General features: G+C 42.8%; 1 protein-coding gene across 3 annotated transcripts in view; it reads right to left on the bottom strand.

The window, feature by feature from the left end:
- TGFBR2 (transforming growth factor beta receptor 2) overlaps positions 1–26,384 on the bottom strand; it is an 85,595-nt gene that overhangs the window by 43,585 nt on the left and 15,626 nt on the right. For all 3 annotated transcript variants that reach the window (XM_032861027.1, XM_032861028.1, XM_032861029.1), the window contains 2 exons: positions 6,889–7,057; positions 2,001–2,191 (listed from right to left, as the gene is read on the bottom strand). In XM_032861027.1, the coding sequence (XP_032716918.1) occupies positions 2,001–2,191; positions 6,889–7,057 (360 nt within the window). The remainder of the gene's footprint in view (positions 1–2,000; positions 2,192–6,888; positions 7,058–26,384) is intronic.

Below are 26,384 nucleotides of genomic sequence, written 5' to 3'. Positions count from 1 at the left end.
GAAGCGGGTCCACGAATGTTGCTAATTATAGGGTGTTTTAGGTGGTGGTGGGGAATTATTTCACTGCAGAGAAGGGAGATGTCTAAAAAGCAAACATTCCGTGGAGCATTTTAGGAGACTCTGAAGTCATCCAGCAACCGAGGCATTAGCTGCACTGGATTTCCTGAGCTGTACAATGAGAAACTGCCTTTATGCTGATTATCCTGCCTCACAGGGAAAGAAATACTCTGATAATGAGTAAGAGGGAAAATACAGAAATGAGCCCATGATTATCACCTGAGTTGAAATACACTGAAAGCTGAAGTCATGAATATCTTAAGAGCTTAGAGTAATATATATATATATATTTATATATAATATATATAATTTATATATAATATATTTATATATAATTTATATATAATATATTTATATATAAATTATATATATAAATATAAGTAATATATGCTATATAATGTAAAATAATATATGTTATATATGTTATTATATATAATGTAAAATATATAATATATATTTATAAAAATGTAAATACATATAGTATATATATTTAATTTATAATGTAAACTATAATTTATAATATATATATATATATATATATATATATATATATATAGTCCCTTTGACAAAATAAACTCTTCCATTGTGGATAAGCCAGGACACAAAAGGAGAGAAAAGTTTCATGGATGATAATAAACTTGTTTGGATACTCTGCTATTAGAGATTAATTCCTTTGGCTTAAACCCAGAGTTCTTTGAAAAGGTGAACTACTTGGGGAAAGTTAACATGTTCAGTCAGGATATCAGCTGTTACCATGCTGTAGTGTGATTTAATATAGTTACATCTTCCCTCCTAACCCAAATTATATTTTTAAAAATGAAAGAAATGGAGTATTCAGAATGAGAAATAGGAGGGAGGAGTCATTTTAGAAGGTGCTGCTCTGACAAGATGAACATATCTGATTTTGTACACTGAGCAGTTAACAAAGGTAAGGGGTTGGACAAGAAGAGCAGAGAAATGGCAGTAAGTGAAGCACACAGAGAGAGAAAAAGGTGGGTCGGCAGTGCTGGTGAGCACCAAACAAGAAGCATGAGACATCATTTTCCATAGTTGGGATACACATAGTAGCAGGGATAGTGTGTAAACCCAGAACTTGGTTCTAAACGCATTTCTTTTTCAATCAGACCTGTTTGGAGCTGAAACAATCTTTCCCCACTCTGAATTTACATTCCTAAAACCAAGAGAATATTATTTTCACTATCACACTGGCAAAGTTAAAAGGCTTATGATCTACAGTGTTAAAGTAGGAGCATGGAAATCCACATACTCAGAGTATCTTTGTGGGAAGGAGAACAACTTAATTGTGGTGATCCAGATTTAAAATGAGTGTAACTTCTGATTCAAAATTTCATTTCTAGAAATGGAATTGAAGTCCTATTTTTCAGAAATATTAGCACAGACATACAAGAGATTTGCACAAAGATATTTAATTAAGCATTGAGTGGAAAAATGAAGACACCTACATAATCTACCAATAGGGGAAAGTTAAATCAGTCAAAGAAAATAATCCATACTATGGAGTTTCTAGACAATAATTAAGAGGCATGTAGTATAACAATATATACATATAACAATATGTATTGTTCTGTTTAAAAGGAGTAAAAGTGTTTGGGTGAAAAAAATATTGTCAAATAATACTGTATGATCAACTATTTGCACTGAAAGGTAGATGAGTATATGAGATGGATGGACAGACAGATGGACAGATGGATGGATAGATGGATGGGTGGATGGATGGATGGATGGATGGCGTGGGTTAGGAATGAGGGGCTGAGGTTCATGTACTTCCATTTAAAAATTTTTACATACTGTTGGACTGTTTGAATTTTTCATAAGGAACATACACTATTTTGTAGAAGAAGGAGTCTGAGACCACAGGCCAGGGACACAGAGATGCACACAGAGGAAGCTGGGCTCCTGACCCTCAAGGGAAGAAAACTCACCTTCAGAGAAGATGATGTGATCATTGCATTCATCGGAGCTACAGGAACACATGAAGAAAGTCTCACCCAACACCTTTTTTTCCTTCATAATACACTTTGGAGAAGCAGCATCTTCGAGAGCGATTCCGTGGTAAGTGTCCTTGGGGTCATGGCAAAGCGTCTCTAGTGTTATGTTCTCATCATTCTTTCTCCTACGGTGCAGAGGTTTGTGGCAGGGGAGAGAAGAGAAAAAAAGAGAAGGGGTGAATATGGCCTCCTGGACAGCAAAGTACTCTGGACTCTATATCCTTCCCAAAGCTGTTTGAACAATGGCAGCTGGTTCCTGTTCTCCCACGTTAACAGGTTGTCCTCTAGTCTCCTGTGCTTTTTCCACTCATTTCAGTTTTTGCATTGCGTATTCTCAAAACCCACTTATGAGTGTAAATGAGAAGGCTTTCCTTAGGGGCTGTCTGGCTGGAGAACCTTACATATTAAATCTTAGTTAAACGAGGAGACAGGAAGGCATGGTCAACCGAAGACTGCGAGGTCCTCAGGGTTAAACCTTCCATCCTGAACACCCTGCTAGGTTCACACTGCGTTCCCAGTTTATCTCAGAGGATCAAGGTCACATCTAGCTCAACTGTGCTCCAAGAGCATTCCTGGGAACATCATGGCAGCTCCTCGTGTCTGTTTGCTGGGCCCTAGAGGGCTCTGTGTGAGGGTGTATCCCATGTCGGCAGCTGGCTGCGTGGACAGCACAGAACACGCTTCCTAGATGAAACACTGGCAGTTTCCCTGACTCACAGAAAGGAACGGAAGGGGAAAAAAATGAAAACACATGGGAAAGAACTGCAAGGTGTTCTTTGTTTATGGTTCAGTGAAATATTTTATGCTGTCATGAACAAATTACTTCTACATGTAGCATCCCTTCACTTCAAGTATCTGAAGCTTAACCCAGCTAAGGACTCCAAGAAGCTCTCCCGTGGCATTTTACTGAGGCCCTAGAAAGTGCTCAGTGGGATCTATGTGTACATTACATTTAAAAATGACATGATTAATGCCCTCTATTATAATTGCAAAAGCCAAAAGAAAACTCTGGCATCCTTGGAAAAATACATCGTTCTCTGCCTCTTTCAATCTGCTTCTCTCATAAACTTGCCCTCTTGCATGACTGCATCCAACACCAAGGTTGTGCTGACCTCTTTCCTCCCATCTCTGACGTTTTCAGAGGCAACCTGTTGTCTTAAATGGTCCTCTCTACCTTGGGAGGGGGAGTCTAGGGTAGGGCTAATCAGGCCTGAACTATTTGAACAGAATCTTCCCGGGGAAGGTTTCTGAGTGCCCACATGCCTGCTCACACTCACCAGCCACTGCCCTCCCCCCACAAGCTCACTGCTTGCAGCAAACAAAATGGCAGGCAGGCAGGAAGTGAAGAGTGGCATAAGTCCAGCCTTCACCTGGAAAACAGGCAGGTCCATATTCCCAGAGAATGAGTAATTTTGATGGCAACACCACTAGAGTGCTTTATTCTGGGACACTAAAGGACGGTTTGTCAACAAGGGGATGAGAAGAGCAGGAATGCGGGGCAGATGGAACAGTTGAACTAGGACCAGAGTCAATGTGGCTGACATCCATGCAACCCAGAGCTGGCTCCCTCAGAGGCAGGTGTGCCCTTGCTGAAGGAGTTCAGGGGTTCTGGTTCTCGACCTAACACTCCAGCGGGTGCAAGAGGGGCTAGCCCTAGCTAAGCAGGCCTCTACTGGAAAAGGAAGCACCCAAATCGGAATCTTTATTCTATCATGGCTAGCAGGGAACTATGTGACACTTGGCATGACCACACAACAAACTATGTATGTTTAAAACCCCACTTATTCTTAACTCCAAAACTCCTGGGAAGTCTTGGCAAAATGACAGTCATGAAACAAGAGCACCTTCCTCCCTGTCCCCACAGTGTGTGTGTGTTTGTCCTCAGACACGTGCCCGACAGGGTTGTTTTCTGGTTTGGGTCACAAAATGAAGGCTCTCTGCGTCTTCCATGCCCCCAGGTAAAAGCATGGTGTTTCTTCCTTGGGAAGCTTCTAGAAGCCAAGGAACGGAATGAGGAAGGAACTTTGCGCCCTGAAGTAGAGCTGCTCTATAACCACTGGGCAGCCCTTCCAGAGCCTCTTGCCTTTCATCCCTCACTGCTTAGAGGACTAACATCGCAGAGAGGAAATTGAGTTAGAATACTTGAGCCCGGGAAAGTCCTTCACTGGTTTCTCCACTCAACCCTACAACAGTGCTCCCTGGCAGGCAGAGCCAACTTTGCCAAAATATCTTTGGATACAGCTGAGCCTAGGAAGGGAAAACACAATGAACCAAGCACAGACTTCTTCTTTGTCCTGAAACGTTTGCTCTGAGCCAGTGAAGAGGTTTGTCACGATCTACTCACAAAAGAACCACGATGATCAAATTAATTTTGGTTCCACAGGATTTTTATCCTTGGAAAGAACTGACACGTTTGACATGGGATGGGTACCCAGCTGCCATCAGTGAAACAGACAAACGCATCAGTGAATGAATGAAAAGAATGCTAAGACTCATAAAGGCACTGCAGTGTACTCTCAGGGGAGAGCCTTTTTTCAGTTTCTACACCTGGCTGTTCCTTTGAGTTCCCTGGAAACAGACCTTAAGGCTGTGAGATTTCTGTGCAGAGAGTTTTCGGAGAGGCACCTGTAAGGGAAGCATTACCGCACACAGTGGGGGTGGAACCCTAGTGCAGATCACAGCCACTGACTCACTGACGCCTCGGAAGATGGGGGGTCAGAGCTGTCTCGAAGGAGGCCCAGTGGCCGGCATTTTGGACCCCGGCATCAACCAGTCATGGGAAGCTGGCTGCCTATGGAGAGGAGCAAACTTGAGGAGGGGCCAAAAGAGGGAAGAAGCTCCAGGCAGTGGGGGCAGGGAGTGGTACTCCCCTGGAGGGACTCCAAGGGATCCCTCCGCAGCGACTTGGGCCAGCAGCTGAGGGCAGAGTGCCTCATTGCTGAGGGGGATCAGCGAGGTGCACCACAGCACCTCTCGCTTCCCTTTCTTCTTACTGACATCCCACTCCACGGGAGTATTTGTCTCTGCCGAGACAGGTGAAAACATTCACTGCGTTAACTCTTTACAGTGGGAACGGAGAGGAGACGGGGCGGGGGGCGGGGGCGGTTTCCTCTCCCCTACATGCTCACATTTCCTGAGACAGCGAATAACGAATAACGTAATGCCTCATTCCAGAGAGACTTGATTCACATTCCATCAATGGGGTTTGTATGGTGGGTCAAGAAAAAAAAATGCCCTTATTGGATGAGCCTGTATGGGGTAGCAGAAGTAAGCTCTCACCCCACAGTGCACATTCACGTAAAGATGATCAGCAGAAAACAGGAGCAAAGAAGGAAGCAGGGAGGTCACCCAATCTGGCGTCTCAGTCTTTCCTGCACTAGCCTTTGATGGATGGTCCTCCAGCGTCTCCTGAACTTTGACTCCTCAGAGAGGAAGACTGTTTTGCTGTTAGGAAACCATGATGGTGAAAACGTTTAAATTTATACTGAAGTCTGTCCCCTGGTAAACATTATAGATCCTCTTTCTGCCCTTCGGAATTCCACAGGATAAGTTTATTATATTTTCCACTTGAGAGCCCTTCCAGGATCTCTCCACGGTACCCAAGTCTTCTCTCTACTGGACTGGCTGTATCTGATTCCATCAACCATTCCTCACATCTCTGCTTCCTAAGCCTGCAGTCCTACGGGCCCCTTTGCCTCTGGACACGATCTTTGTCAAAATCCCTTTTGCAAAAGCAGTGCTCGGAACTGGACCTGAATGAAGCTGGCGGGGACAGCGAGATGTCACGACAGTTCTTTGCTGTTAGCATTCTTTTAGTGCTTAAGAAACGAGTTCATCCGCAGTGTGTGTGGAAATTGGCAAGGTTTCCACATCTATCATCAAGGCTAACTATATGTGGTTAAAAGACTTATTCCCCCAACAAGGGGGGCGGGATATTTGGGTTTATATTCTCAGTTGCCATCTGGCCAGGTGACACATAGGTTACTTAAAAAAAAAAAAAAAAGGCTGGTAAATTCAAAACATCAGAATAAGTCTGCAAATGTTATATTTCATTAATGAATTTATACTTTTTTATAAAATGGGGACTCTTTTAATCTCTTTTTTCCTTTCATCTCTGTTCAGACTCCCAATCAGTAACTATGACAGAATCAAAGGATTTGTGAGCAACCATATGCGTGTGTGTGTTAAGGTGGGGGAAATGAAAAGGAGAGGGAGAGAGAGAGAGGGAGGGACAGAGAGAGAATATGGAGGGAATGTGATCTAAGAGAAATATGCAGTGTTGATCCAAGGAGATGTCGCATGTAGCCTGTGGTGCTGTGAGTGAACTGGTCAGGGCTTTAGAGTGAAGAATGGGTTGTCTTTATGGTTCTCCAAAAAGCTTTCCTTTTTTTTTTTTTTTTTTTTGACAAAGGCTTTCCTCTTCCAACAGCCCACCTTTCATCTCCTCTCCTTCCGCAGAACAAGACTGAGATTGCCTCAGAAGAACAAAGCTCCTGGTGTCATCCTGGGGTGCGAAGCAGGTGTCAATTAAAATGACAGTGGCAAATGTCTCTCCTTCATAAAAGGAAGAGGCCCCGGATTTATTGTAAATATGAAAGGTCATCTTATATACCGTCACGCTCATATATAGCGATTCACATGGGTGTGTATGAATCTGAGAATGTACAGAATATCTCTGGAAATTACATGTGATCATTGAAAGAGAGACAGCCTGAAGGAAAGGGACGTGTGAGAGGGCATGGAGACAGCCTTGACTCTAATGTACCATGGCGTGCATCACTTGCAAAAGGGGGAAAAGGGAGATTTTCAAAAGCCGCCTTACCAGACAGCCAGACAGACTTCATGTGGCTTCTCACAGATGGAGGTAATGCTGCAATTGCTCATGCAGGATTTCTGGTTGTCACAGGTGGAAGATCTCACATCGCAAAATTTACACAATTGCGGAAATTTGATGACACCATTGTTGTCCGTGACCATCATGTCGTTATTAACTGGGGAGGGAAAAGAAAGACACACTAAATGAGTCTCTCACTGCTAGGCAGCCTGCCAATGAATTCCTGATGATGTTATGCAATTTCAAATGAACCAAATAATGCCTTCACATCAGATTAGAATTTCCTTCACGTACGCAATTTGTAATGAAAGCCATTGTGGCGGGGGCGGGGGTGGGTGGGGGTGGTGTAGCTGGGGTGGGGGGAGGTTTGAGTAACTTCTTGCTTTTGTCAGTGGTTACCATAAGGCACTCTATCTCCAACACAATTGTTCAATCAAGAACCATAGATCTGACGGGTCCACTGCACAGTGCTGGGTGGTAAGAGCACAGAGAATACTATCTTAAGGAAATTATCCTTTAGGTGGGTAGACAGACGAAGAAACAGATGAGGGTAGGGTAAGCCAAGATAGAGAGAAGCACAGAGGATAAAGGATCCTGATGAGAGTCATGACCAAGATGGGCAGAGACAGGTCACAATGGTGTAGAGCTGTGCAATGCGTAAGGCTGTTGGCCAACTCAGAGGAGACACTGTAGGTGAGGCAGGGCACTGCCTGTGTTCTCCGACCTGCATAGGAAGAGCTCTAAGACACTTGCTTGATAGAGGCTGGTGCTAGGGGCCCCTGGGTGGCTCAGTCAGTTAGGCATCTGCCTTCCACTCAGGTCATGATCTCAGGGTCCTGGGATCAAGTCCTGCATCAGGCTGTCTGCTCAGCAGGGAGTCTGCTTCTCCCGCTCCCTCTGTGTTCTCTCTCTCAAATAAACAAATAAATCTTAAAAAAGAGAGAGAGACTGGTTCTAATTTCTCCCATTGCCTTGAGGGAAATCAGGTGATTAACCAACACCGAATGAGTGTCTCTGAGACAGAATCCCAAACACTGGTGAGGCTCAGAGCACTGGAGTCCTGCAGGTGAGGAAAAGCCGAGTTCCACCTTGAGAGTCTGCTCTCCGCCACCTCTCTGACTTCATCCCCCACCACCAACCCATTTACTCCTACTCATTACCTTTTAGGACACATGGGCCTTCGCTGGAAGAAGCCAAGTTCCTTCCTCCTCAGAGCCTTTCCCTTACAATCCCCTTCCTCACCTTTCTGGTCCCCTGTTAACATCGCCTCTTCATCCTAAAGCAGCCCACGGGTAACTAGCCCAGAATTCTGTTTTATCTCCTGCACAACGACCTCATTCACTTACTTGTTTATAACCTATCCACCAAAATGTACGCTCCACGAGCTCTTATCTATCTTGTTTATGTACTGGGTGTCCAGTGTCAAGAAGAGGACCTCCTCCATAGAAGGTATCCGATAGTATTTGTTGAGTGAGTGGGTGAATAGTGACTGAATTTAAGAAGTTCACACTTGGCTCTATATGCCATGTGGGAAAGGATATAGAACTTCTTCACTCAGATGGGGAGGGTGGTGATTATAAATGCAATATTCATTCACAGTCATCTATAGTATATCACAGGCAGGACCATTCTTAGCAAAACACATGCTACACGTTGCCAGACTATTAAAAAAGGTATAACACCACCTTCCCCATCTTCTTCTTCCAACAGATCCATTTCTACTGGCAAAAGTGGAAATTAAAGGGTTGAGTTTAGAGAATCAAGTGAAGGAAGACAAGGCTACGAGGCATTTGGTCAACAGACACGAACTTAGAAACACTTACAGGCTAGTCTAAGAAAGATTACATGCTTAGACAAGGTACAGCACTGGACCAATCACTGGCTATTAGGCAGCTGGGAGGTGTGTTTCTGCCAGGGATCTCCCTTGGAAAGGCCTGAGGAGCGCCTCCTCATCTCCTCGCTGTGTCAGATATGCTCCTGCCTAAAGCCAGACAAACAACTTTAACGCCCTCCCACGGTCTCTCCTTGCCCCGTGAATTTTGATTTCTGTCATCCGCACTTTGCCACAAAACCCTCCTTGTCACTTGGGCATAGCACCTGTTTCCTGGGTCTCTAAAAATACAAACATATATAAATTTAAGATTTGCTTTCTTGTGGTAACATTAAATATAGAAGAAAAAAAAACACCCATTCATCCCTCTCAGGCCTCAAGTTCATTTCAGGAAGTGTATTTTTAGGCAACAAACTATTTTGAAATTTGTCTCCCAGACCAAGAGCTCTATGCTAAGCTAAAAATACAGGCCAAAATGCTTTCTGAACTTTGTGTTCAATTTGGGACTAACACAACAATGAATATATATATTTTTTCTACAACAGTTAAAGTTGGATCTATTTGTGAAACAACTAAGTTAACCCCTCAGGTTTCCCTATAAGACATGGGTAAAAAAACAAAAATCTGGGTCATGTTTTGATTATGTGAATTTTTTAATAGAGTATGTTTCACACAAACATGTATTTGCTGGCTAGGAAGCTTTGTTGTTTTTAAATATAAAATCAAGCCTCCATGAAATGGAATTCGGCCTTCTCACATTTTAGGATTTTAGCCTGTCTTAGTAATTATCAACTTTGAGGGCATGTTACAAGCAATCACCTAAGGAGGTTTAAAAAATAATGAGGCCTGAGTCCTACTTCAAGATACACTGATTTAATTATTCTGGAAGGTGGCCTGAGCATTGAGATTTTTTGAAGCTGCCCAGATATTCTAACATGCACCCAAGGCAGAGAACCCTGACCTGGAATGAGTTGAAAACAACCTGACTGGCTGAAAACAAAGAAGCACCTACTCCGCTCCCCACCGTCCCCCACACACACTTTCTGTGACAGTGAAGGAGCAGCCCTTCAATAAATCTGGAAGGAGACCCTTGTGAAAAACAGGGTCTGAAAGCTATGTGATGAACTCTTTTACACCTCAGATGGAAAGGGGTCCTCTGCTGGGCTGGCCAATGCTTTTCGAACACAAGCTAAGAAGTGTGAGAAAAGCGAGAGGAGTCAGGAGTGAAATGAGAGAAGTGCCACCAGTGAGTCTGCTGCTGGAAGCCACAGAGGCGGCCACAGACGTGTTGACAAGCATAAGCGGTTTAGATCTGATGCCTACAAAAGACGGTCAACAGTGAAGACACCAAAGGAGGCCATGGAAAAAGGGAAAAAAAAAAAAAAAAGGAATGGAGAATGGCCACCAAGCTGCACAGCTCCAGGGGCGTCACTCAGATCACCGTCAGCGTACAGGGCCCCTGGAGACCTGCAGGTGTATGATGGCGGCTGCCTACAGCAAGGTCCAGAAAGAGAAGACCTTTGCAATGAACTCTGGGAGAAAGGCCAACAGCGAACTTCACTCCACACTTGGAGGCAGAGGTTTGTGGGGGAGGGGACGGCATACGATGGGAACTCATACACACTAAGCGCCTACTGTGTGCCAGTTAAAGTACGTAAGTCGTCACATATCATGTCCTAAGTAGCCAGTGAGGAGGCCTCCTTTGTCTCTTTATTATCATTAAAGTGACCACTGCTAAGGTGAACAGACTTTTCACCTTGAGCAGCTTCTTCTTCTCCTTCTTCTTTTCGAAAAATGTGAAAGCCTTTACCTGGGGCGTAGTCGCTATAATTTTCCCCCTCCCTTCCCCCGACAGCCACTCCTTAACTAATTGACCTCAGGAAGCTCCCCACCTTCAGTAACGGTCAGCCTCTGGTTTAAGATTCCCTTGTGAATATGTGTTGGTGGGATAGGGTGAAGTGTAAGGGGCAAAGCTACCTTTAGGCTGTGCTGAAGATCACCGAATTTAGATAAAAACTGATGGAGTCACGCTGGGGAGAAGGGACCGAGAGACCTATGTACAAAGCTTTGCTCATCATTGCGGGGGGCTGACTTACAGACTCCCTGAAGACCCACAAACCCCCACTGAAGGATCCAAGGACTAGCCTGGTGTCCTCCGGGGTCACAGATAACACCCTAAGTAGTTCCCGCTCATCAGAGGGGTGGAGGGCTCCTGGGAGCAGGAAGGGTGGCGATGGCTACTCACTACAGGCATGATTGCATCTGTGCGCTCCAATCAGCAGGAAAAGAAGTTACCATTGCAACCACGGGCATCAAGCACCTTCTGCTTAAAATTGTTCGCGAAGCCTAAGTCTTGAAGAATAAATGCATGTATGTGAATAGCCAGGGACAAAGATATTACCCTCAATGGCACAACAAAAGCCATCTCATTAACCCCAGAGTAGACCTTAACTAACTTCAAAATGACTTCCATGCAGGTTAAATGACTCCTGCATCTTCAGCTAATCTGTTCTCATATTAAGGTAGTGTATTTTAGTGTCTCTAGGCCCTCTGTGCCCTGCTGACCATCTCCAGGGAATTTTCTACCCATAATGGGCAAATCAGCTATTCATGACGTCTCCCAAAAAAGAGGTTCCAATAAGAGTGTCTCTCTCCTAGAAAGTCATGTGCTGAAGGAAGTGAGCCTGGACAGCTTCTTTTCAGCATATGATGGGATCACATGGTTCATCATAGTTCACTTTTCTTCAAACAAACCCGTGAGTAATATCAAGCCCTTCAGTCTAGGTCATACTGCCTTCCTCATTTTAGGGCACATTTTCCCCCAAACTCATTGCCTGGAGACACAGTTCCAGGTCTTGAGAATATGAATTAAGTAAATGCTTAGCTGTGTCTATGGCTGGAAAAGTACTGTTGTCTTTGAAGGTCAACGATGAGCAGCCTAGTAAGGCTTAGCTTTACTCCAGATAAATATAGGGAGTTTTGAATATAAATTCTTAGTCTGTATCTTTGGAATGGTGTCAACTATTAACTGAGCTAGTTGGTAAAAATCTCAAGACTCTACAAATAATCTTAAATACTTTGCCAGAAAGGCATATTCACGCCCATTTGAATTCATGCATCTGCCTACTGTTGTTTAGTGCTGTGTTTTGGGGGGCAAGGAAGAATCTATTTATTCTACACACACCTGTGGCTGTCTTGCGGCGTGCTATATGTTTCAGAGCAGGACCACGAAAACTGATCCAACTATGTGCAGCCTCTCAAAGAATAATCCATGGCAACTGGTGAACAGAACTCAGAACGCTTCTCAGCCGTGCTTCTCAGATGTTAAGAGGGACACAAAGCTTTTGGGAATACGTTTAACCCACAGGTGTGGGGTAGTGTATTGGCTCATGCAATAGGGGGACTGGCAAGTCTGAAATTTATAAGGCAGTCCAGCAGCCTGCAAAGTCAGGCAGGAATGAATGCGGCAGTGTTGAGACAGAAATTGCTTCTCGGGGAAACCTTTTCTGCTCCCAAGGCCTTCCAACTGACTGGGAGAGGCCCAGTCACATTACCGGGGATAACCTCCTTTACTTCCAGTGAGCCAGTTGTAGTTAATCACTTTTGCAAAGCACCTTCACAGCAACGCCCAGGTTAATGTTTGATGGAGGAACTGGGCCCTGTAACATGGCCAAGTCCTCATTAAACTGAGCGTTCCAGGTAGGAGCTGAGACCGGTCCTGGGCTATGCCCATGCTCCTGGTTCATGTGCTGAGTGGGAAGGCGAGGGTGAACCCAAGTCTTTGAATGGCCACTATTTCCCTTTCTCCACTAATGCTGGATCCAGCAAAATTAAATACTATTCCTCACCTTTTTTTTTTTTTTTTTTTTTTTTACGGGCATGTCTCATCTTACAGTTCTTTCCATCTGCTTTTCTCTTGAGTCTGGCCTCTTAAACGATCACAGGCCCAGAGGCTCTGATCACCATATGGGCCCAGAATTGAAAGACTTGTTCTCTGAAAGAAGGTTTTTAATTGCAGTTGGCATTTCAGAGTCAGACACTGAGGCAACCATCTGGCAGACAGCCGCCATGGTCTGTGATGCTGGCAACAAACACCCTAAGGCCCCCGAGACCAGGTGGGACAAGTGTATGGGCCCGTCACACACGTCCTCCCCTCCAGAACAAAGCAGCAAGTCAAGCAGCCTCAGAGGAGTCCCTTCATGATCCTTCATGAAAGAAAGACATTTCCAAGTGAATAAAATACTTTGGCCAATTACTATGAACAAACAAAAAACACCTCATGATTAAGTCAAAGATATCTCTGGCATATTCTTCTTCTCTACGGCATACCTGGAGATTCTAACACAAAGTAATACCTTCTTTTTCAGTTTTAAAAGGGCTTGAACCCTCATTCTCTAAGTAATTATAAACATCTTGAGAGCAGGGGAGGCGGGCTTTCCTTCAAGTGATTGTTCCACATGGTCTCTGGGCCCCAGGATCAGTATGAAACCATCACATAGTTAACCTGGAGACCAGGGTTTGCGAAGGAGAGAAATAGAGACAAGCAGCCTGAACCCATCAATTCTTTCATTTTATTTCAGAACATTTTCATGCAAATGTTCTGTAATAATAATACTTTTTAAAAAAAAAAAACCTCCCAAGGATGACCTGGCCCATATGCTAAAGTATCTTTTGAAATGGCAGAAAAATCATTCCAGTCAAAACCTAATAGAAAAGATATTTCCTGCATTCTACAGATGGGAAGGCTGAGGGGCTCATCAATGCTCTGGTGTGCATGCCGTTCATACACCTGGCTTGACCCAAATGAGATTTACAAAAGGCAAGGAGACTTAAGAAGGCAGAGAAAAAGTCCCAGCAGAAGCATAAGGGCCAGGAACAGAATCTCAGACTTTGTCCGCCTACTCTTATAATAGAAATAGTCTACTCTAGAAGTGAAATGAATAAACTCAAGGCCTGGTTTAAAAACTTAAAAGTTGGGGCACCTGGGTGGCTCAGTGGGTTGAGCCGCTGCCTTCGGCTCAGGTCATGATCTCAGGGTCCTGGGATCGAGCCCCGCATCGGGCTCTCTGCTCGGCAGGGAGCCTGCTTTCTCCTCTCTCTCTGCCTGCCTTTCTGCCTGCTTGTGATCTCTCTCTGTCAAATAAATGAATAAACTCTTTAAAAAAAAAAAAAACTTAAAAGTCAGGGGCTGGCAAATAAACTAACAAATCTGGACAGTTGTCAACCAGCCTAATGAAACCTCCCTGAAACATAGGTAACTCTGAATGAAATGGTGAGGAGGGGTGTGTGTGCGTGTGTGTGCGTGTGCGCTTGTTGTGTGTGTGTGTGTTTCTCCCTCTTTGATTTCTTCTACTGAGGAATTTAGCTTTGATGGTTTTGGTTTCTTTCTTTCTTTTTTTCTTTTTCCTTTTTAGCTAAAATGAGTTGAATTGTTCACTATGGATTGCTTTAAGGAAACTGCATAAACAAACATAGAAATCCGTATTCACCCAACAAGCAAATCAAGGGATTAAGGCATATTTCAAAGGGATTCATCCAACAGGGTACTTTAAATTGAAAACTTGACTGTGTCTTTAAAAGACAATTTTTAAGATTTGATTTACAAGGAAATTTTTTAAAGCCACATATAGAATAAAACAAGCTGTAGCTGAATGGAAAAGTAATTAGCATTTTCTAGTGACAAACATAAAATAACTGAGCTAGGGTTTCAATAGCAAGCTTCTCAATTGAACACTCCCCGGCCCCTAGAGCTCCAAATAGCTCCCAATATGCACACTCTGTTTTCTTGCTTAGCCTTGAATTTCTTGGATCGCTGAGGATGAAGTGCAGCTTGAGTTCTCCCAACACTTGCTGAATCTGCTTTCTTTTTTTTGGATATATGTCCCAGAATCAGGTCACATATCAGGTGACAAAACCCAAACATTTAAAATGACTCTTGCAGACGGAAATATCTCTGTTATTGCCAAAGTCAGTATTTCAGGATGCTAGCATTTTTGCCATATTCAAAGAGCTGAAAAACTGTTAACATTCTCAATTGTTCTTCTTCATCTTTAATAGGGATCCAGTAGAAAAACAGCCCCCAGAGAGCTGGGCAGGGATGAGCAGTCGGCAACAAACACCACCATCCATACATGTAAATTTTAGTTTATCATTGAGAAAGCTGATTTTCACAGTGTATTTATCTGGCAAGTCCTAACTGTAGACTTTGAGATGAGCCAACCCTAGGAGCATGCAGGGACGGGGGCTGAGGAAAAGATGAAACCAGCCGAAAACATCAAGCCACATCAATGTAAGTGGGATACCATACCAAGTGAAGGAGTATAATTTGGCACTATTTCACGTACTGTCAAAATATTAACTGTTCTTCTGCTGGGAAGTGCTTGAAAGTTGGTACTTTATGTAAAGTAATAGTAACTGAAAAAACAATTCTCCCTGAGTCGATACAACTTGGATGGTATACTGTAGCAACAAGCGAAAGGACCCAGAGATTATTGCAAGTAAATATGATTAGCTAACTCCTTGGTGACAGTCAAAACAGCGTTGGTAAATAGCCTGATAGAGGCACGATAATGAGCACACGACTTATGGAGTGCTATCGCATTCCAATTCAGCTCAAATAAATTGTTACCAGAAAAATTAGCCGACATAAACCAACAGTATTACGTATCTGCTCTGTGAGCAGCTTTCTATTAAACCATGATCGCAAAGGCAGATAGCATAAGACATAATCCTTTTTCCTCAAGATGCTTACGCTCTTACAGGGAACCAAAAAAAAAAAAAAAAAAAAAAAAAAAAAGAGTACAAAAATGATTTTTATTAAAAGAACCTCGGAAATGGAAAGGTTCTTCTTGAAGATGTGCTTTTTAATGAAGTTACTCATTTTAGATTTTTAAACAATACTTTATCTTGAAGTGCTAAGGCAGCCTAATGCCAAATTCCAAAACTAATGGAAAATCTGGGAAGGGATTTTTTTTTTTAAGGTAAAAACTCTTAGAGAATCAGAAAAACAGGCACTTGAGATGAACCATTTGCTTCAATGAAGTAAGGAATTTGGCCTGCATATCAATTTCCGGTGAGAGCGGCTTTTCATTTAGAAATTTCTCTGTAGAGGCTTTCTCCCCTTCTCTTCAAAATGTCCTGCAGTGTCCTGGTGCCTGGCTGGTGCCTGAGACATGTTTCAATTACAGTTGTATCAAGTATGCGAAAATACTGGTCAAAGCAGATGATTCCCATATTCCCACTATGGAAAAGGACGGGGAATATTTTAGCACACAGGCAAAATACTTTTTTGAGGGGTGATGCTTGGTTTCTGACCATCAGGTAACACAGGAGTAGACCCGTCTGGGAGACACTAGAGCAGGAACTGTATGAGCTACGTACAGTCCCCAGAGGTCCTCTGTCCCAAGTGTTAAAATGAGGATATTTCGCACGAAAAGCCGTATTTCCAACTCCATTTAAGAAAATAAAAAGATGTGGCAGCAGTGGGCCTACAGGGTCCCTTGAGGACAGCCCGCAGTCAGCTGGAAAGGGGGGGCTGGGCCCTTGAAGTGGCACGAGGATCCATGTTTGTCCTCCCTGCTACTCCTTCTGGCCCCTGCAGCCATCTGAATTTTTACCATTAATGATTTTTTTTTAACATTTTTATTCAATTATTTCTTCCACTCTTGGAGGTCTATTTAATTTCTTAAAGATTTTATTTTGTATTTATTTGAGAGAAAGAGAGGTGGGGGGGACACAAAGGAAGAGGGAGAAGCAGACTCCCCACTGAGCAGAGAGTCCAATGTTGGACTGGATCCCACGACCCTGAGATCATGGCCCAAGGCAAAACAGAGTCATATGCTTAGCCAGCTGAGCCACCCAGGGGCTCCCAGTATTGGAGGTTTAACTGGAATGCAAAAATTCATGAGTAACTCTCTAATATGGATATATTCCAATATGTACGTGATTCATGAATATGGAGACTCATATTTCAGTTCAAGGAAAAGGAAAATTTTCTACTTGAGAAGTCAGATCTGCATGGGAACATCATCATCACCATCATCATAAAGCTAGTAATCATAATAGGTATTTCTACACCATTTATTGAATGCAGACCAAATGCCTAGCCCAATACCAAGTGCTGTGATGATTATTTCATTTACTCATCACAACCGCCATGTAATTTTGTCATTGCCATTTTATAGATGGGGAAATTAAGGGTCGAAGAGGTAAAATAACTATCGAAGGTCAATGAGAGACAGCTCATGAGAAACAAAGCCAAAACTGTCAGCCTTCCTGATCCTAGCAGTGTGATAGCCATCCCCATTGTAAAGGTTCTCGGGCAGAACTTTATGGTCCCTCTGGCAGAAGGCAAAGACAGAGTGTGGCCAGAAGGAGTTGGGTAGAGGGCAGGTAGGGACAGAGGAGCAGTATGTTTCTTAGAAAAGAGCTTTGGTTCTTTGCAATTACTTCACTCATTTGGGGAGACATATATAATAGAGGCAGCTTGGTGAAGTACAACGGTTTTAAATTCAAGGACTTCAGAGTTCAGGTTCTGCTGTTAATCAGAGCCATGCGACGCAAGGCAAACCACTACACTTCTCAGAACCCCATTTCTTGATCTATGAAATGGTACTCTCGAGGGTCAGGATGAAGAGAAAGCAGGCTTGGACTACATGTGAAGTCGTCTGGACAATAGAAAGTGCCACACAAGCACTCTGGTTAGGAAAGTAACACGGCATGCAACACTCTCTCTCAAAAGAAAATTACAGGAAAGGCATGACAAGATAATTAAGAGTTTGGAAAATCTATTCCTACTCATCAACAGAATGCAGCAGTTTGATGACTTCTACAAAATATTTCAGGAAATTTGAGTGAACAACAAACTGAAATATAGTAACTTTTTGTTACCACCACTATCCGAAGCTTTCAAAGAAATCTAATGGAATCAACCACTGCTATAGTCAAGTTCCCAAGAATGCTGGGATCTTTAAACACCCTACCAGAGCCAGATCATCTGGTTTTAAAATATTGTTCATCACCAGCTTATTAGGTCTGGCAAATAGATAGTAACTTGAGGATGGAGTTCAATTCTCTAATCCTCTGCTGACTCTTGCACAATATTCACCAGGGAGAGCAGATCTGCCTTGGTTTTGAGGCGCTTTGTGTGTTATTTGGCAACACGCTAATAAAATTAGTGAGTTTGACAAGCAGAGATGGGGAGGCACTGAGGCGTCTGAAGATCATGGAATTCTAAAATGTTGAAATGAAGTTACGTGTGGCCTTCTTTCTCGGGGAAATAAAACCCGTACAGTTTGATTCACAGCTGATGAGAAAATGGGAGAATATGAGCAACAATTCGACTAGATTTTTAAGTATCTAGTTAAGAAGTGTTCCATGCCATTCAGATATATGGAAAGCAATATTCCTTAATCTCTTCTCCTTGAAGCCATTTACTCATGTAAAAATTAATTATGTGATATTGCTATAGAATTTTCACTGGAGGAGAGCTCACACTGGGAGTCAGAAGCAGCCTGCAGCAGAGAAGGGTCTGGACCCACAGTGAGCAGGCTTTGGGTCCTCCAGGAAGCTACTCAACCACTCTCCGTGGCCAACATTTGACAGTCAAAGAGGTGGGCTGAATAGGATTATCTTCAAATCCCTTTCATTTTGGAAAATACTCACATTTCAACCCCCAGAAGTCAAGAGAGCTCAATCATTCAAACGTGCTCCAGCCTGACCTGGCAGTTCTGGTTAAACAGAACGAGATGCTATGTTTTAGCTTATAAGAAAATGGCTTCAGAACGATCAAGCAGAGTGGTTTAAGTTTTGTGATCTCTGCACATTGAGAAACCCACTCTTTGCAATTGTGGGGGGTCCACATCCCTTGTTCACACTCGGGCTTAAACCCGATCACTGCAGCGGGTCCATGTTGCAGAATGAACACTCGTGCATCCCAAGGTTGGAAGGAAGGAAAATTATGTCTGATGACATAGGATCACTTTCCATTCAGCTCTTGTAGGCATTTCCTCTAATTTTATGGGGGATGTGGAAGAAATTCTGGTTTCAAGCACAGACATTCACTCTAGCAGTTTAAAAAAACAATCTCCAGCATTAGAAAAATCTCTGTTTACTCTGAATCCATTTCTGGGCTTTGCTTGAATGATAAATCATAATAACACATATGATTGTACAAAAACATCCTATTACTTGATCTACACTTTGATTACATCTGACAAATAGCTATGGAAGATTAGCATTATTGCTTCCATTTTACAGAAGAGGGAAGCATTTAAAGTAACTTGCTGAGGTGGGCTGACAGTGGGCTGTAAGCTTCATGGGGTCAGGGACCGTCATCTATCTTGTTCCAAGGTGGACAGCCTTGGCCCAGGGTCTGTCACAAAACAGGGGCTCAATAAATGTTAAATTAAAAGCCAAAAATTCCAAATCAAGCTCCTTCTACTATGCTATCTATTTAAGGCTATTTTCCCTAAAGTAAAAATTAAGGCAAAGAAATTACAGTCAGTTTTAAGGAAATGAAAGTACAAACCACTCCTGGTATAGTTTTAGCATTATATTAATAAACTGTGATCCACTTCTAAAAAAAATTGGGGAGACTTTTAACTGACAAGTAGCAGCCACACTGCCCTTGCTTAGTTGGCATAAGAGAACTAAAAGGCACGTTCAGATTCACTTTGGTTTGTAAGTAACACCAAATACTTTGAAACCTTCCCTTCGTGTTTTTCAAACAGAGGAAGTGAAATAAAAAAGAAATGTGTTTTAAGTATTATGAAGCCTTCAAGAAGGGACAACAAAGGGTAGGAAATATGAAATGAAATCTGAGAATCTGCCCTTAAACTGGGCAACTCTGCTTTGTTTTCTCACAGTGCAATTGGATGAGAAAGTGTGAGGCGGACTTATGCCTTTCCTGAGCATTACTCATCGCTGTCATGACCTTAATGTTATTTGCGGTAAACAGCAGAGAGGGCCCTCGTAAGGTAGAGGAGCTGCGATTTGTGTGATGCTCTCCTCCACTGAGTAAAAAGTCAACCTCCCTCCACGCCATAACAACCCCACCGAAGTTGGTGAGAAGACAGAATTTACATAAGGATGTTGCTTTCATTGTCAGCAAGCTGTGGAAGAGTCAAGATAGACTCCCCAGTAGTCATTTCGATACAGAAAATGAGAGGCATACCCACAGTTGTGAGCTGCCTTGTTCTTGCCACTGGTAATGGAATACAGGGGGCTCCTTCCACCACTGGGAACAGCCATATTTGCATACGAAAATAACATTCATTACTAGGGCTAAGCGTGCAGTAAGTAACTCAAACTTCAAAATGTTTTGAATTGTCTTTGGGAGGTCAAATGACAATACCTTTGAGTTCTTCAGAAGACTTGTGAAACACACTCTCATAGGCAGCGAACTTCTGCCCCTTGGATTTGCCCCCCACTCAAATAATCTGACTCGTTCAACCTCCCTAATGCTGGAAACTACCCAGTGCCGGAATGAGAGCTGAGACATGTAAATTGCTGCATGGCCCCTACTGGTGACCAAGAAAGCACATTTGGACTACACTGTGTGGTCACTCATCCATCTTAATCTAACCTTTTTACCAACACCAATGGGGTTGTGGACTGACTCCTTATCTTGAGGAGTCTAATCTAGAAATATGTACCTATAAATGTAAAAAAAAAAAAGAGAGAGAGAGAGAGAGAGAAGCAAAGATGAGAGACCATGGGGATATGGAGATGGTATGAAGAGGTAATACGAACACTCTGGTTTTAGAACATTAGGACTTGCTATTCCCTCCAATTGGAACATTCTTACTCCAGACAGTCTTCTTCAGATAGCAGCATGACAACCCTTTCTAAAATTACTCATCATCAGTCTCTGCCCCACACCCTGCACTTAACATCTCCAACATATTAGTAGAATCTTGTTTGCTAGCTTGAGCACAAGAGACTTTGTTTCGTTCATTGCTTTACTCTAGAATCTTCAATGTTGACTGGCATGTGGTAGTTGACACACAATAAATACTTGTTTTCAGTTTTTCATATCCCTCTGTGCTGCGATGCCACGTTTCATATCCCTTCCTTAGGTTCCTGGAGAAAACATCTACTTTTCTGACAAATTCCTTTTATTTGTAAAATAATAATAAAATAATGCAAATTTACAGTTGTTGGACAAGGAATAAAGATATGCTCACAGAGGAAATAGGACAATGGAAAAAGACAAGCATGTTGAACCCAGTTGTGGAGAGTGTGAACAACCTGTGTAGCATCTAACAGTATAAAAATAAAAAGCTTAAGTTTCCATTAATCAAAATTAGCACTATAAAGAAGTTAGTTCAGAAGTCAAGAGAACTTCTTTTCTGGGAAGGACTGGTTCACAAAGGTAGAAGATCATGGGGCAGGGCATCTGGGTGGTTCAGTCAGTTAAGCATCTGCCTTTGCCTTAGGTCATGATTCCAGGGTCCTGGGCTCGAGTTCCACGTCAGGCTCTCTGCTCAGTGGGGAGTCTGCTTTTCCCCCTCCCTCGGCCCCCTCCTTGTTCATACTCTCTCTCTCTCTCTCTCTCAAATAAATAAATAAATAAATACATAAAATCTTAAAACAAAACAAAACAAAACAAAAAACCAAAAACCACCACGGGGCACTCAAAAGAAGATGCTTTCTGAAGCCAGTGGTCTGGTGCCACACTGTGTAATATGTGTAATGTGTAATATGGTGTCCAGGAGTACACATGGCTTTCTAAATTTAAATAACTTAATTCATAAACATAAATATCTAAAGTAAAATAAAATCACATGTTTGGTTTCAAGTAGCACTAGTCATTTTCAAGCCCTCAGTAGCCATGTGTCACTAGAAGAGATGTAGAACATTTTCATCACAATAGAATGTTCTATTGGACAACGCTGATCTGAAGAAATCCTGAAAAACCTGGGCTTCTCAGCTTCCAGGGAGCTCTGACATCAGAGGCTACAGGGACATGGAAGGAGAAGTAGGGCAGAGCCAGAAAAGAAGTGCCACAGGGAAAAGACTTGTCTACTGGCTAGGATGGCCTTTGTAATCAACGTTCTATCCCGACTTCTTAAGGGAGGTGTTATGTAGGAAACGATGGGCGATCTGTAGTATTTACTGTGAGGTAGGGACACAAGACAATTACGGACTAGGACTAGAGTTCCCCAGTAAACTCATAAACCATGAGTGGCAGCAACATAAGGTTCTAGAAGTGAGAAAAATGGGCCAAAATCAGTTTGCAACAAGCTAAAACCTGTGGGGGCTCAAGTCAGCTGGCAAAGCCTCTCAAAATGCAAATCCCTGCGCCAAAGATAAAAGAATGTTAAAAAAAAAAAAGTGAGGTTCATCTGACTCCCAAGGTATCAAGTAATTCTTACTAAGCCCCATTTCAATGACTGAAACATAAAGCAGAGCCGAGGTGCACAGATTGAGTTTCTAGTCAAAGCCTACATAAGCCTAAAGCAAGGAAATTAACATTTGAGAAAAAAATACTGGCTTCTTTTCCAAGGTTTTCTGGAAGGTTTAAGTCACGGCACGTCAAGTAAGGGTGAGTGTGCAGAAGAACACAGTAGAGGGATGGCCGATGGGGGAGAGAATTTATTCACAGGGGAAAATCCCGATGTCCTCAGGGAAAGCCAGTTTGCTAGACCCTTTTGAGGGAAGCTAAATCTAATTAAAAGCATTCCTCCAGGGCAAGTTTTCTCCCTGGAGACTTCTACCTGCCTCCTTAGCTTCTTTTTTTATTCAGTATTCCCAGGATAAGTTTGAGTGTTTTATAATCCCTACTGCTCCACGGCCATCACTTTAAGCATTTTTTTTTTCTTGCAAGACAATGCTATTTTTATAGCCCTTTTAAGACTAAAACTGAAAACACGATGATAAAAAGAGGCCTGGCTGGGTCCTCCCAGAACAAAGTATTATAATTAAAGTGTACTACTAAAGGGTATTTCCATAAACATTAGAATATCATGTGTCCAGGACAGAAAGAGCCTACAATTCCCAAGTACAGGGGTGGAAAGATAGAAATAATGTAATCGGCCCCACTAGGACTACAGAGGTTAAGAAATTACCTGACTGTGCTCCTTCAGAGGACCTGAAAAGAAAGAGGATTTTAAAGGATATTCTGTAACTGTTCTGTCCATTATGGTAGCCAATAGCCACGTGTGGCTATTTACATTTAAGTGTAATGGAAATAAAATATTATTTTAAACTCAGTTCCTTTGTTACACCTGCCACATTTCAAGCCCCAGGTGACTAATGGTTAGTGCAGTGGAGAGCACAAGATATGAGATACTGTCATTGCAGAAAGTTCTAGTAAACAGTGCTACTGTCTAAAAGGGTTACACAATTTGTCCCGATATTGTCATGGTGATTAAGAAGTAAAAAGCTCCTGGGCGCCTGGGTGGCTCAGTGGGTTAAGCCTCTGCCTTCGGCTCAGGTCATGATCTCAGGGTCCTGGGATCGAGGCCCGCATCTGGCTCTCTGCTCAGCGGGGAGCCTGCTTCCTCCTCTTTCTCTCTATGCCTGCCTCTCTGCATACTTGTGATCTCTCTCTCTCTGTTTCAAATAAATAAATAAAATCAAAAAAAGAGCCAAAGACACAAGTAAAAAAAAAAAGAAGTAAAAAGCTCCCTAAACACCACATTTCTGGGCTATTGGCATCGTTCTCCACTCTAGTAAATTCCTTGCAATGGTTTATATAAGTTGTCCAATCAACCCAACCTCCCTAGTCTCAAGCCCATTAAAACAGCATTAGATATAATAAAAGTATTCCACTGAGGCTCTACCCAACTGAAACTCTAAATTCTTCAGATTTCTAAAAGTATGAAGCATATGTTGGAGATACTTGGGGTGTGAACATGTCAGGAAAAGGTCTATGAGTGAGGTCCTGGCAAAAGCAAGCATCCCTTTGGAATTAATGCATTTGCACTCTTGCTTGGTTCCTTCACACCTCATTCCAGAGGAGTCAGCAGACGCCTTCGTACGGAGTGAGAGCTGTACAAAACCTAAACAGAAGGTGGAAATGTTAGAAGTTCTGGGACACTTCCGAGCTTCCCCATATAGCTTTTGAGGTACCATGAAGGAACTGGTGTTCTAAAAAATCACAAGGTGCTGACAGTGGACCCCTAAGAAGGGCCCAGGTGCCGACCAGGTGCATGGGCAGGATGTGAAGGGCACCCCTGCCCTTGGCTAACTACAGAGGCAGCCACTAGGGGCAAAGAGGAAAGGCATTCACAGCCTTCACATCACAAACTCATGGTTTTGCGATGGCTCCATTATGCCATGTCCCCACTTAAATTGTCAGTGACTCAGAGAATTAAGCCACCACAACATGGCCTGGTATTTAAGGCCCCTATAGTCTGATTATCTTTCTGCTGAGCAACAACCCCTAACCACAAACTCTATGGTACGTTAACTCCTTCTGCCTTCCTCACCCCCGGCATTTCCACCTCCCCACAGGACCTCCCATCCCCAGGGTGGTCTGCCCAGGCCTCAGAAAGAGCTCAGTGCCTCTGCCAGCTGCTGTAGGGGTTATTCTGACTGGAGAGGGACTCAGAAAATGGCTTCTCCAAGGACACTAGTGTCTGCCATCTTCCATGAGGAGAGGCCCAAGACAGAGAGTGTGCTGACTGCCCATGTCGGCTGTGGCTTGGGAGAGCTGGACACCTCCTCCGTGTGGCTGGTGGGTGTGCATCCCATGCAAGCTTCTCCCCAGCTGTGCCTCAGTTTCCTGAAGCAAGCACAGAAACACCACTGCTGACGAGTGGACAATGAATGGTACCACGGAGGGGTGTCCAGGCTTTCCAAGCCAGGTCAAATGTTTGTTCCTTTGGAAAGTCATCCCCTGCAACCCACCCTACAATGCTGCAGTCCCTCTGGCCTTGATTTTCAAACACGAGTACTGTGAGACAGGCTTTTACATGAGCATTTAACCCTGCTCTGCTGGTGAGTTTCCAGAAGGAAAGGGGTTTTTGATTCTCCCATCGTTCTGTAACAAAGCCTTTCTTTTATTTGCTATACTGGATTTAGAGTCAGAAGGTGGGATCTTCTGACCCTAATCAATGGTACGGCTTTGCTGAGAGGCTTTAAGTGAATACCTTGACTTCTCTGTTCAAATCCTCCATTTGTAGCAATCAATGTTTCTCAACCTGGGTTCCACAACAGAACCATCTGGAGATTTTTCCAAGCAATACTGATGCCAGGGCCCTATACCAGGGCGAATGATTCAGAACTTCAGGGGTTTGGCTCGGGCACTGGATTATTTTAAAAGCTCCACAGATGATTTTTATGTGCAGCCAGAAGTATAAAAAAAATAAATATGGTTCAGGAAAGGATTTATTCTGTATGGAGCAAAGAACTAAACAGGAACAAACTTGGGGGTTAGAGAAAGCAGATAGTCCCAGAGAGAGGAAGGAGGGCAGGTATACTACAAACCATGTTTTGCAGCTTGGTCTGGCGGCTAGGAAAGTCGCAAAGGGCATTATAACAGAACATTTTAATCAATGAATATCTCTTTTATATACCCCTTTTTTAAAAAAAAGATTTTCTTTATTTGAGAGAAAGAGATGGAGCATGAGCAGGGGGAGGGGCAGAGACAGAGGGAGAAGCAGGCTTCCCACTGAGCAGGGAGCCCAATGCAGGGCTTGATCCCAGGACTTTGGGATCATGACCTGAACTGAAGGCAGACGCTTAACCAACTGAGCCACCCTGGCGCCCCTCAAGTGATTTTCTTATGTGACTCAAACTCTAATAATTTTTCGGGATGAGGTAGGAATCATCAACATAATTGGTGTCAGGTATTTGGTTGCTATTGTACAAATTCTCCTTGGAAGGTCATTTTTAGCTTAATTTTTTAGTAGGAGTTTTACAAATTCCTATCTTTTTAAAGGGTGGAAATCCTTTGCCAATTGCCAAGGGCACAATAAGTTTGAAGGAAGATCTGTCGGAAGACCTGAGGAGAAGATTTCCTGAGAAAGCTGAATTTTTAAAGGGTTTTGACCCCACACGGCAAAATGAATAATGATTTCAGAAAAGTCAAACATAAGAAAGTGTATCTCCCTTTAGATAAACTACCAGTGAAATCAATAAGATAAATAGTTCCCTAGATCAGAGTTAACAGTTGTGGATAAGCCTTTCCTTCAGAAAATCTCGAAGCTAAATAGATACAACACAAAAAAATAACTTTTAAGTCAATATAGTCCTACAATTTAATTTCTCTTCCTAGTCTCTGATTTTTTTTTCTTTCTTATTCCATTTATATACTAAGCACCACCAATGTAAGACATCTGAAGAAGGACCATCTCTGAGATGTTCAAAATTTGGATATTTTTAAAAATATAATTACATCTGCCTTAACAGAAAACAGTATATACAAATTACCATTTTTTAAAGGATGATATAAAAGGTAGTCCTCTAGAAGATTTACTATGGCATCCCTTTTAGATAAGAAGTGCACAAAAAGGTAACACTGAAATCTATTCTAATTTGAAGGTCTCTCCACTTTCCATATAAATTCATGAACCCAGTCATTCCTTAAAGAAGCTGATCTCTTTTGGGAAATTTTCACAGAGGTGGAAGGATCAGAATAATCCTTAATCCCAAATCCACTGGGAAATCATCCTGATGAATAATGGTGGAAAAGAGGAGAAAGAAG

This window comes from Lontra canadensis, unplaced genomic scaffold (genome assembly GCF_010015895.1).
Source record: "Lontra canadensis isolate GAN:19392208 unplaced genomic scaffold, GSC_riverotter_1.0 scaffold20, whole genome shotgun sequence".
NCBI classification, from domain to species: domain Eukaryota; kingdom Metazoa; phylum Chordata; class Mammalia; order Carnivora; family Mustelidae; genus Lontra; species Lontra canadensis.
Note: the sequence above shows the minus strand (reverse complement) of the source record. Positions and strands in the feature narration are given on the sequence as shown.